The 16,863-nt window shown below is 37.7% G+C and overlaps 1 protein-coding gene across 1 annotated transcript in view; it reads right to left on the reverse strand.

Moving 5' to 3' along the window:
• The window catches only part of LOC140140472 (fibrocystin-L-like), a 58,250-nt gene that overhangs the window by 23,767 nt on the left and 17,620 nt on the right, over positions 1–16,863 (reverse strand). Inside the window, 9 exon segments of the mRNA XM_072162235.1 lie at positions 303–430; positions 2,164–2,406; positions 4,957–5,117; positions 6,994–7,065; positions 8,370–8,468; positions 9,582–9,716; positions 12,107–12,245; positions 14,048–14,293; positions 14,944–15,160. Of these exon segments, the coding sequence (XP_072018336.1) occupies positions 303–430; positions 2,164–2,406; positions 4,957–5,117; positions 6,994–7,065; positions 8,370–8,468; positions 9,582–9,716; positions 12,107–12,245; positions 14,048–14,293; positions 14,944–15,160 (1,440 nt within the window).

A 16,863-nucleotide genomic window follows, 5' to 3' on the forward strand; every position in this document is an offset into this window, starting at 1 on the left:
AAAAACCAAATTAAGTTTGCTAATCCGAAGGTTCTCTAGAGTTAGGGTTGGAGTTGGGGTTGGGGTTAGGGTTAGGGTCAGGGGTAGGGTTAGCGAGCCTTATTCTATATTTGGACTAGAAAACTTATTATTCTGACTGGCAAACCTTTGGACTAGAGAATCCGATATTCGGGACTAGCGAACCTTTTTCAGAATTCGGACTATGGTACATTACGTGATTGGACTAGCAAACCTTCGTACTAGGGAACCTTCGGACTAGAGAGTTGTCACCATTTACATACCCATTGTCACCATTTACATACCCATTATAACGAGCCAGTGTTCGTGAGTCATACCAATCAGCTGCTTCTATCTGCTTATACCCACGGATGATGTATCGAAGTCCAATATAAAGCCGGCTGCCTATGTTGCCTCTGAAGGCAAAACACAGCTGACAAATACAAAACAAACAAAATCACAGATTTTAATACAAAAATAAAAAAGCTGGGCATTATGCGACGAAAAATAGCCTGTTCTACGTAGACAGACCAGTAGGTTCGGCTTAATTTTTTGTTGTTTTTGCAAATGACCCCCAAAACCACCAAATCTGTAAACATTTTGTAAGTTTTAAATTTTAGGGTCGGTCAGAAAGGGGTAATACAACTGGGTTATTCCAGTTGAAATCCATACACCCCCTATTGAGGACATGACCGTATAAACTTCCACACAGGGAGTGTGAATTTCAAATGGGATTCCAAAGGGGTGTATGGCTTTTAACTAGTAATAGCCCAATGCTTAGTCATCAGCACAATATGCTATTTAGATGTGACACGGTCTGGTCCATAGAGGCCAAAGGCTGCAAATTTGAAATTGATATAAAGACAAAAATATATGGAGTATAAAACAACATTAAAGAAAATAGACATCATAGAACTTCATGCTAGACCTTTGGTGTTTTCAACACATGAAAGCCTCATGTTTGTAGAAGATAAAGATTAGACCAAGAAAAAAATTGTTTGCTTAACCCTCCAGTGGGATTTTTTGGGTGGGTCAGTCTGAATTTATTTTTTTAATGACTCACTACTGTATTATAGGCCTGTAGGCAATGAACATTGGTCATGTGGATAGATACATCAATACTTCATCACTTCCGACCTTCAATACGCAATAAGATACACCATAGAAATCTGAGACCATAATACCTATGGTCTCAGATAGAAATTGATTCAATTAGGACGACTGCATACTTACAGGCATACGACGCCAAGTTTATTGGAAACATTGATGCAGGAATGGACAGTTATAAATGTTATAATGACTTTACAGTAATGATTTTCTTCTTAAGAAAAATGTTGTTGGCCAAATTTAGCTTTGAAATGAAAAGACACAGAAAAATTAATAAAAAACTAAAAACTACAAAAAAAACCCAATTTTTTTATAAGGGCCGACCCTGATTTTGGCCAAATTTGGGTCGGCCAGTGGAGGGCAAGCAAACAATTTTTTTTTTGCCTTAGTATCTCTATCTTCAAAAAAAAAATGCCTCCTTTGGCCTCCATATGGACTAGATTGTGTCACATAATCTTCTTCATTATTACAACCATATCAAAAAATCTATAATAAATTACTGAGTTGCAAAACTTTTCGTGATAAAAACTCGAACGGCGGTGATGCAACTGCAAATTTCACTTTTGTAAACCTAATCATTCACCGAGTTACGCTGCATATTCACCTCATTTTTTTCAATCTTAGTGATTAAAGTCTAAAAATGAGTAAATATACCTTTAAAAAATATCCAGGGACCTCAAAATAGTGAGCATCAGTTACTAATCCCTATGTCCGCCTAACAACTACATCGCGTCAAACAAAAAAATTGTGCGTCTTCGCGTATCAACACGCCGCGTCAAACAAAAAAACCTGTATCATTTAGTTCGCGTCATCTCGCGACATCGCGTATCAACAAGCTGCGTCTGAAGGAAGTGGGAAAAATAAACATGGGATAATAAAAATGAGCGAGGAGAGTGCGTGGGTGCCATGGGTTGGCGATATTATTTAACAATTATTGTTCACAATAAAAACTCGGAGGGTGGTGATGCATTTTTAAAATTGCATTTATTTACGAACCGCGAAAGACGGGTGACCGCTAGTAAAATAAAAATACAACCAAAACAAAACCAGACCACTTACCACCGGATAATCTCTGCTGTAATATTCTATAACCCTAGAGCGGTCTGGATTGACCATCGTACGACCAGTATTGAAGATGTATGTTGGGTTCAGAAGTGAGGTTTTCCCGCAGAACGGATCCAGGATTCGCTTGCCCCACTCTTCACCGAATTTTGTCTGTTCATAATCTCGGAAAAAGTATGGCGTAGCGTCGCTGATTCTTCGGCATTCTGCGGCAAACAAGTCCATCAGTACGGTCTGAACCTGAATGAAGAAACACAACAAGAAAAAATATAGCGAGTCATAGCCTTTGTATCGGGGGCACGGAATAAGTATTTCCAATTTCTTATTTCTCGACCCAAGGGATAATAGGGCCGGCGTCGGCACCGTTTTTTGATTTCGACATATTTCGTATCTTGACGTCGACAGTGTGTCGACATACATTTGGGTTACGAAAAAATATCAGGACTTTTTTTTCCATGATTTTAGGAATATTTAAAAAATTTTAACCTAAAAATATCTAGAAACACCATCGGCAATTTCAGCAATTTCCAAGATGGCCATCTTCATAGCGAGCATGTAGCGATGAAGTGTACAATTTACACTGGAAAACAAGGCAAAATACTGCCAAAAGTATGACCCCTGAAGGCAAATAACATGAAAAATTGGCGAAATAGTAGGTAAAAGATAAGATTTGGCATTGCAATATATTGGAAATGGCCAATATTTTGAGTGAAAATGAGCTTGCCTGACGAAGTTTTACTGGGCCATTGCCTTTGCACTATGTTGCCATGGACGGAGTTCTGTCGATATGTTGACATAATTCGCTTTGTCGACAGGATTCCGACAGAGGACCTGTCGACACCGGCCTTAAGGGATAATGAGCAAAATTGTACAATTGATTTGTGGAGTGGCCTTTTCCTTGCTGTTTTTTTTCTTTTCTCTTCATACATGTGCAGGTCAGCATGAGGCCTAAAAAAATAGTTTGATTGGCGTAACCTGACATACCCTAAAAGTAGACCTGACCCTGACTTTTTTTTTTTTTTTTTGCAAAAAAAAAAATAAATAAATAAATAAAAGAAAAAAAAATGTAAATTAAAAAAAATGTTACGCCAATCAAACAATTTTTTTAGGCCTATGAAGCTTTTAAGCCTGGCTTGAGCATTTTGCTTGAGCCTAGTTCCATCAGCACCTCGGTGTGTCCACCCGGACCAACTGGTTAAACAAACAAACAAACCGCTAATTCCGTACTATTTTGACCACAGGTGACCTCTGCTGACCTTAGAAAAACTTTCAAATAGTGTGAAGACATAATTTCAAAGTCGAAGTGATGTAATAATCAGATTAACTACCATAGCAGATTAACTACCATAGCAATAGATGAATACAAATTTTGAATAGATGCCCTGCACTACAAGCAGGTTGCACTCATCACATGTTTATGTTGGCAATCATAGATTGAATACAATACCGCTCTTTTCAACGATACTAATCTTACAGGTGTGAGTGATCAGCATTTCTTTGACATCTATGGTTCAATGCATAGGTACCACATGGATGATGTAGTGCAGGGCGATCTATTCAAAAATTGTATTCATCTATTGCTATGGTAGTTAATCCAATTATTACGTCACTGTACTGAAATAGGATAAACCTGTACGAAAATACTGGAAATAATAATAATAATTACCAAAATGGAACATACACACACTATTTTGACACAAGCTGACCTCTGATTACCATGAAATGACGCGGGAGCCAATATAATGTTGATAAGTCACCTATTTTTTTTCTCTTAGCCACTGGTTTCTAAACTGGCCTCAAAAAGAAACTTATAATTTTTCACAAGGTCATATCTTAAAATCTTCTCCATAAAAATGAACAAAAATTGCACACAGGATTACTTCAATACTCTACTCTAAACACTGGTCAGTAACCAAACAGTTGTCCAACTGACACAACATCAAAATGCACTGACATGGAACAACCTTCCTGGACCACATTAACAGCCTAACAGACTTCTTTGGCTGGGTTCCAATTATTCGCCTGTGAATGTGGTCCCGGAAGATGTTCCGTGTCAGTGCATTTTACTGTTGTGTCAGTTGGACTTACTGCTTGGTTACTGACATGTGTTTAGAGTAGAGTATTGAAGTAATCCTGTGTGTACTTTTGTTCATGTACAGGCGAATAATTGGAACCCAGCCAAAGAAGTCTGTTGGGCTGTTAATGTGGTCCAGGAAGGTTGTTCCATGTCAGTGTATTTTGCTGTTGTGTCAGTTGGACAACTGTTTGGTTACTGATCAGTGTTTAGAGTAGAGTATTGAAGTAATCCTGTGTGCAATTTTTGTTCATTTTTATGGAGAGGATTTTAAGATATGACCTTGTGAAAAATTTTCTTTTTTGAGGCCAGTTTATATTGGAACCTGAAATATTCAAAAGTCTCTAGGAAACTCTTCAAAAAATTGCCCGCCAAATCACAGGTTTGGCAACCCTAGTGAATCACTGGACTGTTCTATTTAAACTCCACACTCTCCCTGTGGAAGATTTAGCTAAAGTCTGCCACAGAGGGAGTATCAAATTTGATATACACAATTGAATACACAATTAGGTAACTTCCATTTGAAAGACTCACTCCAGTTGTGGAAGATAAATGTAAAGCCATAATACAGGGGGAGTATGGGTTTCAAAATGATTAACTCTGACCAATTACATTTGAAAAACACACTCCCTCTGTGGAAGATATTTCCAAAATCTTCCACAGGGAGAGTGTGGATTTCAACTAGAATAGGCCATTAATTGCTTTTAGTCGGTTACCTCTGCAGCAGAAGACTCCATTGACAGAGACACTGGTGCCATCGCTCCTCCGTAGTCAATGGTGAAATTGGTTGAGCTAGCATGCTCCTGTCCTGAGGTGATCTTAGTAACCTCGATATCCAGTAACTCTGATGATGTGGTCACTGATATCAATGGCAGTTCTGTGTTAGTGATTAGAGCATACAATAATGCAATTATATTAAGACAATAAATAATAATAATAATAATGATGATTTAATATAGCGCCAGTATCCGCATTTCGAAGCTCATATGGTGCTTGGCACATCAAGTTCAAAAGATCTGAAAAAAGTATGTAAACAGTTCATAAGAAAAACAGTCAAATATATTAAAAGAGTCATTGTATGAATGCCTCATTGTATAGATGGGTCTTAAGTCCAGATTTGAAAGTTGTGATATATTGTCACATGTTCTCAGTGCTATACAGGCAGTGTTCCATAGTTTAGATGCACCAACTTCGAAGGATCTATCTCCCCATAGCGTTCTTGTGCGAAGCTCCAGCAGGCGTCCACTGTCCGTTGATTTCAATCCAGCTTTATCCGGAGTGAAAGCATCAACTAGATCACTGATTTAGAGAGGTGCCTGACTATGGATGCATTTGAACAAGATCAAGCAAACTTTGAAAGACACAATTGGGCTACTTGGTGACCCCTTGCCACTACTCAAAAAGCCATGCCACTACTAGCCTAAAATTGGAATACTTTACAAGAGTCGGGTCGCGGCAGTAGTTTGGTGTATTTTCCTTTCAATTTAGCCGATTTATAAATGTTTTGAGTCCCAATTGCAATTACAAAGGGTGACCATTAATCGGTCCTAATAAACTCATTAAGTATCGGAAGTTTTAAATCAAGTGCTTTTCTGCCCAATTGGGTGATTTTGTTTCTAAATTCGAGGAAATCCACCCAAATACCAAGTATTAGATGCTTTTGTTTGGAAGCTTAAAAATTGGGCTACTTGAGACTCCTGTCACTTACTATGGCCTGTCTAGTCAATGTGCCACCTTGGCGCTGAAAAGTTTTGGCAACACTGCATTCACCTCCTTTCGTTTCGTTGGGCTATTCCAGAAATTAAAGGCACTCCCCCTGAAGAAAACATGGGATTTCCGAACATTTTCACCATTTTTTTTGCTCTGTTAATTCACCCCAAAAATGGTCATAACATTGTCAAAAATTAAAGAAGACATGGGAAAGCCCAAGAAAGAGACCCATTTTTAGGCTTGGGAATTCCCTAAAATGCTGGCAAAAAATGTGCTTACCAATTCTTTTCTGACAGCGGGAATTCCCAAAAAAGGCCAGTATATTGGTGAAATCTTGAAGAAGACAGGGAAATTTAAAAACAAATTGCCCTTTCTTACAGTGGGAATCCCCCACAAAAAAAAACACCCTTTTTTAGGCTTGGAAATTCCCAAAAATGTTGGCAAAAATTTGCATTTCTTCTTTAGGGACACTGCAAAGTTTTTTAAGCTTTTCTTTTTTTTCAAAATGGGAATTCCCACTTTTTAAAATAAAATTTTAGTGTGTGAATTCTCAAAAAGTTGATGGTAAAAAATTACATGTCTTCTATCATAGGGAGTGCCAATAAATTCTGGAATAGCCCATTAGGACCAGCTCAAATGATTTTAATCCAATAATAAATGCTACAATAGTCAATAGAAAGGAATTCGCTGAGATTCTGCATTATCCTTAATTTGACTTCAGTTCCCTAAATGGGTGACTCCCATTTGAAATCTACACCCCCTGTGTGGGAAATTAAGGTCATGTCTTCTATAGGGATGTAGATGTCAAATAAATGGCCCATTTTAGGTTTTATTTGTGAACCATTTTGAAAACAAAACTTTTAAATCTTTATTTTACATCATGTAAGTATAAAGGCTATTCCAGTTGAAAGCCATACACCCCCTATAGAACACATGACCTTTAATCTTCCACACAACTCAATATACACCCCTGTGTGTAGGAGATTAAGGTAATGTCTTCCATACAGGGTGTGTGGATTTCAATTGGAATGGCCAATTCCTACCTTGTCTTGCATGGAACACCACCACATAGTTGTAAATTGGATTGACATCTACACGTTCAACAGTGATGTTAACTGCAAGTAAGCATACAAGTACACTAATTTAAATCGAAAGAGCGTTGTCGCATTTTCCTGTGAGCTTTGATCAAAGTGCAAAGTGACCACTATTAACTTCAACGGCGATTATTTCCATGTTCATTTTCTTGCTGAAATGACGATTTAGGTACACAATAACTAAATAAATGTGACCCATCACATCAAAATATACCTCTTAGAGGCGTTTTTCAAAAGGGAGATTTGGACCTTATCAGAAAGTGTTAAAATCAAGCTTTAAAATGATACCTCATTACTGAATTTTTGCCTTACACATCACAGGATGTGATAAAGACAAGGTTCAAATTTTCTTTTATTTCCTTTATACTTTCATTGTCATTTTACTTCATATCTAGAAATTATAAAAGCCGCGAAGAGGTATGTTTTGATGTGACGGCTCACAAATACAGTATCTATACGTAAGCAATCATGCTCATTGTAAAAAGCAATTTTAAGATTGAATCAAGAAAGCATTTTCTCATTTTTTAATAATTTTTTTGGTCCATTTCAGACTTTAGGCATCATTTTGTGAATTTTCAAAAGTTCATTTTGATGCCTTACATGGTCAATACCTCAAAAATTAAGGCAAATATAAAAAAATAAAAAATAGTTTTGGGAATAGAGCCTCAAGATCAAGGAAAAAACAAAACAAAAATTTTTAGAAATAGTATTTTTTTGTTATGATGTACCAAGAAAAATTATGGTACTTTATGATGTACCAAAAAAAAAGTTATGCAATGTCTGAGAGCACACAGCTGCCTTTTATAATAGCCCATTACCTAGGCATGTTCACAATAATGTTATTATCGGCTATCCCGATAAATTTTCATTATCGCGATCACGATTAAATATTTTGATGGTAAAAATGTGTCTTCAATTGAAAACCGAAAAACAGGCAGATGACACAGAAGATCGAACCCCAACGGTTAACATAGGCCTATTTGTTTGTGATATTTCAAGCGTTTTAAAATTTCAAAATAATCCCATTCAATTACACGGTTGACGATGGAAATTTACTGAATTTAGAGAATGCACGGTGCATACCACCTGGTGGCGCCAGTGACAATACCAGCAATAGCACCACCAGATACCAATGGCACCGATGACAATACCAGCAATAGCGCCACCAGCTACAGACTATTAAACAATATTTTCACGTTTTTTCCAAACAGAAACTTAGTCAAATAAAATCTTTTTAAGCTTCCCTCATTATCGCCATATTGATTATCGCGATAAATTTTGCTGGCGATATACAATATTGAAAAAGTGGGGATGAACATGCCTACCTTGCTGTATCTGTGAAGTGTCAGTCTCATTGTATGTCACATTCGGGGGTAGATTTGTCAAGTTATGTAACTCCTCAGCGCTGGATCCAATCGGGATGACTGTAACAAAAAAAAGGTAATTTGGACAAAGTCAAAATCCTTGACCGGGATGCTAGATCACTTATAGCCCAATAAAAATGTGTATCACTTGTTGGAAGTGAAATTGTACAAAATCATAATGCATGCATACTGAAATTTTGATGCGTCTAATGCACTCCCCCCTTGGGGCTCATGCATTAGACGCATAAACAACTCAGTACAAGTGCATTATTTTGTACAATTTTTTCTCAAGCAACAACTAAGAATACTTATTTATTAACCTATTTCATATACAAGAACAAAAAAGTGCCATTTTTGCTATTTTTATAACAAAATTATCACTGAAAATGTTGGAAAATAGAACCAAAATATAAATGCATCGACCTGCCCAAAAAATAAATCAATCCTACCCGATGTGAAGGATACACAACCAATGCATGCACTCCGCATACTTTTCTAACCACTTTTCTGCTTTGATGGGTGTGAAAGAATCCATTTACATCAGGGCCAACTGTATATACACTCACTACATACACTCGCTTTCGTGCTTAAAGCCATGTTATAACATTTCCATAAAAAATAGATTATAGTATTTCTTTTCCATTAAATGTTAGCTTTTACTGCCAGATATGACCCCTTTTTGAGCCGGACAACTGAGGTAATAGCAAAGAAAACTGAAATTTACTACCAGCGCAGATGTCGCCAATGCATGTCACTCCTTCGGTTTTGCTACTACACGGGCCTTTGATGTATGTGTACAATCCCACACACCGTGTACGTACTGTGATGTGAACATCGTGTATGCGTTCGACTAATATTTCCATCGTAATAATAAAACGATAGTTCCTGCGTTTTATTTAAAATCAAGAATTTTGACAAAACTACAGCACCTGAAGTCTTGATTTTTGCAGGGCATGATTGATGTTTATATAAAGAATATCACAATTGTGTAAAAAAAACAGAATTTTGAAAAATATTGAGGGCGTCCTCTTCAGCAAATGTTATAATATGGATTTAAGTCATTGACAGGAGGTAAAATTTGCCCTTAATGCATGACATGACAACATGGTGTAGTGGGTGCTATTAGCTCCAGCTCATTGGACCACACATAACACATTAATCTCCGACACATACCTTGATCAATGAGCACAGTTGTGTTGTATGTAGTACTGAAATACTCTATATGCACTGTTACAGAGACTGGTATTTCTGTCAGGGTTTGTAATTCCTCAGTCACATTAGCACGAGATGAGCCAACCTGGATGTTACCTAGTAACAAACACAATTTGAAAAAATGACAAGAAACAAATCCGTAAACATAAAATAACGAAATCCATAAATTATATACAAAAGTAAATCACAACAGTTGCCTAAAGTATATATGTGACCCGCTCTGACAAAACCAGGAACAAGTCACATTTTTGACATTGCATGATTTGAATACAAATTTACGCAATAGACAATAAGCTTTAAAATGATACCAAATCTTTTCAAGATATGTATAATTTTGTAAATGACATCTTGATATTTTTGCCAAATTGCTATTCTGAGTGATGGGCCAGTTAATTTCCTGCCTTACAAAGATTGAATAGGGATTATCATAGTTCAACTGTTATTTATTGATTAAATAAATCTCTTTCTAATAAGTACTTTCAAGGATTTAAAAGTCCTATTATTAGTCCCACAGTCAAATACATGAAATTAAGAATTCCAAAATTCCAAAACATCCAAAAAATCTACACATCGTGTAGAGGGGCACAGCATATACGAGGGGGTATCAAAAAGTTTTAGAAATCGCCCAGAAGTGAAAGAGCTATATCAATGAAATTTTGTCAGTGCAATCACTGGTGCAAAAATGGTCTCATAAGTATGTTTACTTTTTTTACAGGAGCTAGATGTCACTACCTGCCTATGTAATCGCATAACCAGCAAAATGGAGAAAATTGAGGCATGCAGCATGATTAAGTTCCATTTTAAGGGTTACAGTGCCCAGAAAATCTGTGATGAAATAAAAAGTCCTTTTCCAAAAAGCGACAGTGACATATCACAATCACCACCGAAGATAACTTTCATTTCATCATCAATTTTCTAGGCACTGCAACCCTTCAAAAGCAGGATCTTAATAATGCTGCTTGCCTCAATTTTCTCAATCTTGCAGTTTATGCGCAGTATAACTGGGGCAGCGGGTTATTGGCATCTAGTGCCACCTGTAAAAAAAGTAAACATACTTATGAGACCATTTTTGGACCATAATGTACATAAGGACCAGTGATTGCACGGACAAAATTTCATTGATATAGCTCTTTCACTTCTGGGCGATTTCTAAAACTTTTTGATACCCCCTCGTAGTTATGAGATTTCATACTTTAACATTACACCATCTTTCACAATTGATGTGGCAGTGATGTCAACGTGATGAAGTAGCTGTATTGCTTGTGCATCTATGCGGCGTCTTTAAGCGTGTGTATACGTACATCAATGCTTTGAGCGCTAGCAATTTGAGGCTGTACCCAACGAAATGCGCATCAGGGAAAAAAATGGTATTTAGGACATTTTTTCCAGTTAATATTCACTACAGGGATGACATATCATACAAAAAAAGCAAATAAAAAAAAAAAACATGAATAGAGACGAGGGGACATTCTTTATTAGTCCAGAAAAGTTGAGAAAGATATTTTTGATCAAGGGTTATGCTCTACCCCCTGGAGCACATTTTTAATGGCAAGCCAATGAAAGCTTCCCCTCCCCCCTCTTGGGGTGCCAAAACACCTTACCCCCACTCCCTCTCAGCCTGCCAAAAATGACTTTCTCCCCAATTGGATTGCCAAAAAAAATTCTCTCCCCCTCCCCTTTACACATGCAAAATTTTTCCAAACCCAATTTGCAAACCTTAAATGGTCTAAACGTAAAATGCGAATGTAGCGAACAGGATATTTTTCATATCAGAGTGTTTTATTTAAAAGGTACCCCATGAATGTGTGTCACAAATCCCCCTCCCCTTTTCGACCTGCCAAAAATTGCTTGTCTACTTTTGCCCTGCCAAAATTTCTTGCTCCCTAGTCAACCGGCCACATACTTATTTCAAAGACCCTCATCTGCTCAATACCACTTTGAGTGGAAGACAAAAATCCACTCCAGATATAATAATAAAGCCTTAACACAGAGGGAGTATATGGTAATACAGCTGGAGAGTATAGGTTTCTAATAAGTAACCCTAGCCAATTCCATTTGAAAAACACACTCCCTCTGTGGAAGACATTTCTTACATCTTCTACAGGGGTATGGCAGATATCAAATAGAATAGCCAGCCCAGTTAGGCAAAAAAAAAAAAGATTGTTTGCTTGTACTCCACAACTTTTTCAGAGTTGGGTCGGTCGGTCAGGATTTTGATTTTTTTAAATATTTTTTTTAAAGGTCATAGCCAAAACATGACTGTATGCCTGTAATTAGCTTAATAAATAGCCCAAATAGTTGTGAATTGGGATATCCTCTGCTGTATACCACTTCATTCATGTTTTTAAAACAGCTTAGAAGTGTGTAGAAACTGTAAAAAAGAAACTTTTCAGGATATCAAAAATGTTGAAAGAAAAAATTTTTTTCCCAGATTTGGGTCGGTCGGTGGAGGACAAGCAAACAATCTTTTTTTTTTTTTGCCTTACCTGTTGTGACCCCATTTAAGGTGACTTGAAACACTTGGCCATCAAGAGGACATGCGCCTTCTAGTATCGCAGAGCCCTTGCATCCGTTGTACTGTATCCTGAAGCTTTGCATATCATAAGTACCCACAACAGTGATGTCCTACAAACCATAAAAATAAGAAAAGTAAAGGAGATGATCTTATATAAACAGAGATCGGAGTGCCCATCTCTCTTTCATTGGCAATTGGGCTAGACTCCTTCATATAATGTTGCTAGGGGATCACTACACCTCCTCCATAGAGGTTACCTTCCCAACATTTAAGAATGCTGGTACCCATTTATACACCTGGGTGGAGAGGAGTAACCGAGATAATTATAAAGGGCCTTATCAAGGGCACAACATGATGGCGTTGCCAGGGCTCGAACCTGCAACCTTCCGATTATGAGTAGGAGCCTGTTCTGCTCAGCCACCATGCTCCCTACAAACCATAAAGCAATATTCATAACCTCATTAATATACACGATGCGTTCAATCCAATCACAGATAAAACTTTGAAATACTGGGACGCAAATGCAGGTTATTGTAAAAGTATAATGACATCGTCTCGTGACAAAACTAAAAGTATGCTTTACAATGGCCACGTTGTGTGACGTTTTATGCATTCAGGTGGTGAGCGCCGTGCATTCTCTAAATTCAGTAAATTTCCTTTGTCAGCCGTGTAATTGAATAGGATTATTTTGCAATTTAAAAACGCTTAAAATATCACAAACAAGTAGGCCTATGTTAATATTAATATAAGCTAAAACCGTTGGGGTTCGAATAATGAACCCCACAAAACTAACCTTCAAATTAATTAAATACAGTAAAATTTGATTATTACTGGGTGAGAGTAGCTGTGACGATTTTAAATTCGCCGTGTTGGTTAGGCTTCCATCACTCAGTGTGCAAATTGAATGGCGCGTACCAGTGATCACGGTAGCTGCAAAATTCAGTCCCGATTTACTTCTGTGTTCCGATTGTGTGGAAAGTGCCATACGGCTGAGCAGTTTTGCCGTCTCTCTCTATCATGTCATCCGCCGCCTGTATGCATTCAAACAATTTACGTGGACACTGGCCGCCGTATTTGGACATCCCATTTTTGCGCGCTAGTGTGATTGCTAGCGGTATTTCCTTACTTGGCTATTCGATTTTTTACAGGGAAAATAAGCGCCCAGCCACACACCTAAATAAATAATAAATTTTGGATTTATAAAGCGTCTTTCTCCAGATCTTAGAGGACTCAAAGCGCTGTAATTTCGCTGCAATGGTGAATCATCACAATCAGGTCACATCAACTAGGCCAGTTGCTGCCGAACGGCAGCACACCTATCCGCATTTAGATTGTAACATCCACCAATTATCTGTGCAGCTCCCCAAATTCCATTGGGTGAAGGAAGTTTTGATAACCAAACAACTAATCACCGATTTTTGCGATACAGGAGGAAACCGGAGATCCCGGAGAAAACCTGCGAGAGCGAGCATGGAATTGGGATAAACCAAGTGCACATGAGTCCTTGGGCCGCGCCGGGGCTTGAACCCTGGGACCTCAGTAGTGCAAAGCGAGGGAACTACTAATGTGACTTTGTTAAGCACCCTGGGCGGTTAATGGAACAAATACAGTACAGCAAAAGAAAACTGTTCAATGCAAGGAAACTTAAATTACTACGGCAATCTCAAATTTGATGTATGACTGAAATGAGCTATTCCAGTTAAATTCCATATACCCCTTACAGAAGACATGACCTGGGAGGTCACAGGGGGGTGTGTATTTCAAATGGAGTCACCCATTCAGGTAAACCCATTTGAAATACACACTCCCTGTGTGGAAGATTGAGGTCATGTCTTCCATAGGGGTGTATGAGTTTGAATAGTCCAATTGGTCAAAAAATTTCCTGTGTTAACAGATAGAAGGCCATCCATACCTGTATCTCATTCTGTATAACAGTCCCGATCGTAATCCGTTGTTTCTCAGCAACAGTTCCGGGAAAATATCCAGTAACGGCAGATATGTCTACGTTAAACATGTCTACGCCAACCGCAACAACACCACGTATGTAGCGTGCCTCCATGAAGTATGGAGCGCCACCTAGGAGCGACAACTTGGTGGAAATCTGATTTGGATGTTCTGACCACGTCTTGGCCGCACCAGGAATGGAGCAAATCTTGGTCTGGGGATAATAACAAAGGTAAAATTTAGATTGGACCCAGTCCACACAGGTATATTTTCGTCATCGTGTCGTAATCACCCGATTATGATACGTTTATGATAAATGAATGATGAGAGCGTCAACACGGTCGGCACCTCGTCATCGTGTCATAATACATTCTGGTTTATACACACGCCACTGCAATTACAAAGTCCATTGAGTAAACATAAATACAATGACGTAATGCGTACACACAGGTAATTTTCGTCGGCAATTAAGACACGATCATGCCAATGAACTGGCCCATGAACTGGAAATTTTCATCATTCACGAATGATGACATGATTGTATATGCCGACGACATTGACTGGACACAGGGTACTCATGTCGTAATACTATTGTAATACGATTGTAATAATTGGAGAAAAATACACTTGTGTGGACCGGGTCTTTGATGAAATATACTCCAGATCTTGTAGTACAAACCCTAATGACGTCACTATGTAAACAACGTACAGGTATTAATAATCAATAAGGTAATACCATGACATGACCTTAATCTCACACAAAGGGAGTGTAGATTAATTTAAGGCTAACAACCCATTTGAAATTCACACTCCCTGTGTGGGAGATTAAGGTCATGTCTTCCATAGGGGGTGACCCATTCTTACCAAATTATTCTCACTTGAACCAAAAAGGAGCGTGGATTGATAGTTGCCATGGATACGGAAGCGATAATTGCCACTACGGGGTGGGATGAAGTATCCCCTCAGACGTCCGATAGATTCTCCTACTCTGTATGGTGATGCAGCACTGTCTTGCAGTACATGTTCAGATTGAGAGTAGTCGGTGGTGTCGACAAAATTCCGGTCCCAGTCGTCGTCAAGCCTATAAGCAAACAGATAAGGATGATTAGTGCAAAAAGGCTATATCTTCATTAACTGCCATATAGACAATTTGACCATTTCTGCATTCTATATTGTACATATGACACCTGGCAGCTACTGCAGAAAGGCCTTTCTTGCTCTAATCCCCAATATGATGAATATGATATGGCCTATCTGAAATAGCTGCCCTATAGATCTATATTCTGCATTCTATATTCTAAAAAAAACTTCGTCAATATTTAGCATGATATGGTTCAATGCAGAGGTACAGTTTGAACATACCAGTGCAATGCGGTATGTTCAAAAATTGTTTTCACCTATTGCTATGGTAGTAAATCCAATTATTACATAACTTCACCAGCGTATTCCAGACATCGGTTATGTAAATGCATTCAACAAAAGCATGATTGCAATCAATCTACCGCGATAGTTCGTCTCACAAACATAACTAATGCACTATGATCAATAGGTTGATGACATCATTTGATTAAATGGACTGCACTGCGCCATGATTACTGTGAAGGACACCGGTTCAAATCTTTTGTTTTGAGCCAATCAATAATTTCACACACAAACTCTATACAAGAGAAGTGGGCCTTTTCTGCCAACGTCCGTGATAAAACAGTGCAAGCGAAACAAAATTAAATGAGCTAAATAGTTTCCTTTGTAAGATGAAACGATTAAAGTTTTTGAAGACATTCTATTCATGATGGGATAATAGATTCAAACATGGATTCCTCATTTATTTTATTTTTTATTAAAAAGACTGCAATTGTGGCAACAAAACAATTTTTTTTTAAATTTCATCACAAGTCTATTATTCCGCGTTTCCTTATGTTCCTTCAGACAATAGCTTGGGATTATTGGGGCAGAGGTTATCTTTTGAATTCTTTCATGACCACTGTTCGTCAAGCCTGTCAAGGACACTCAGCGCGAATTGAAAGACCATGTCACTCGCCACAAAAGAATGTCAATGTTCATAAAACACCAATTTGGGTACCTTCTGCTCCTAAGAATATGTACCTAAAGGCCTATGGCTGCTCTAACCGTGGGTTTCGATATTGTTTAGAATAAATGCTTTTACTAGTTTCTTTAAAACTACAAAATTTCTTTTGAAAAAAAAAAATAAAAAAAAAAATAAAAAAAATAAATAAAAAAAAAAAAAAAAAATAATAAATAAATAAAAAAACCTAAAATGAAATCCTAAAAGAAGAAAGGTAGATTTGAAGATAGATAAAAAGAACATGTCAAAAAGTTTAATCAAAACGAGCATAAAACGGAACCAGTCCCCAGACCGTGCTCACTTTAGTGCCAAAGTCTGACGCTCTATCAATTGAGCTATATGATCCTGATATATGAAACAGTCGTTATTATGTCAATACATAATTATTGATTAGTGTTACAATAATACATAGATGGAATGTATTATAGCCACCTATTGCCAGTACACGGTGGTGCCAGTATAATTATAGTTGCTCAAACTCCAAATAAAAAAAGCAACTAATTTTATTGATGGCGTTTCTTTGATATATGCTGCTAGACAGGTTTTAGAATAAAAGCCAGAAAAAAGAAACTATTTCATACCTTATGATCCTGTCACTTAAGCTCCCTATGGCCTGTGATTGGTTAGTATCTCTTAACTAGGGAAGGAACTGCCCTAGCACCGCCCTAGTTAAAAGATGATTAACCAATCACAGCCTGTGC

The sequence above is a fragment of the Amphiura filiformis genome, chromosome 2 (assembly GCF_039555335.1).
Source record: "Amphiura filiformis chromosome 2, Afil_fr2py, whole genome shotgun sequence".
Taxonomy (NCBI): domain Eukaryota; kingdom Metazoa; phylum Echinodermata; class Ophiuroidea; order Amphilepidida; family Amphiuridae; genus Amphiura; species Amphiura filiformis.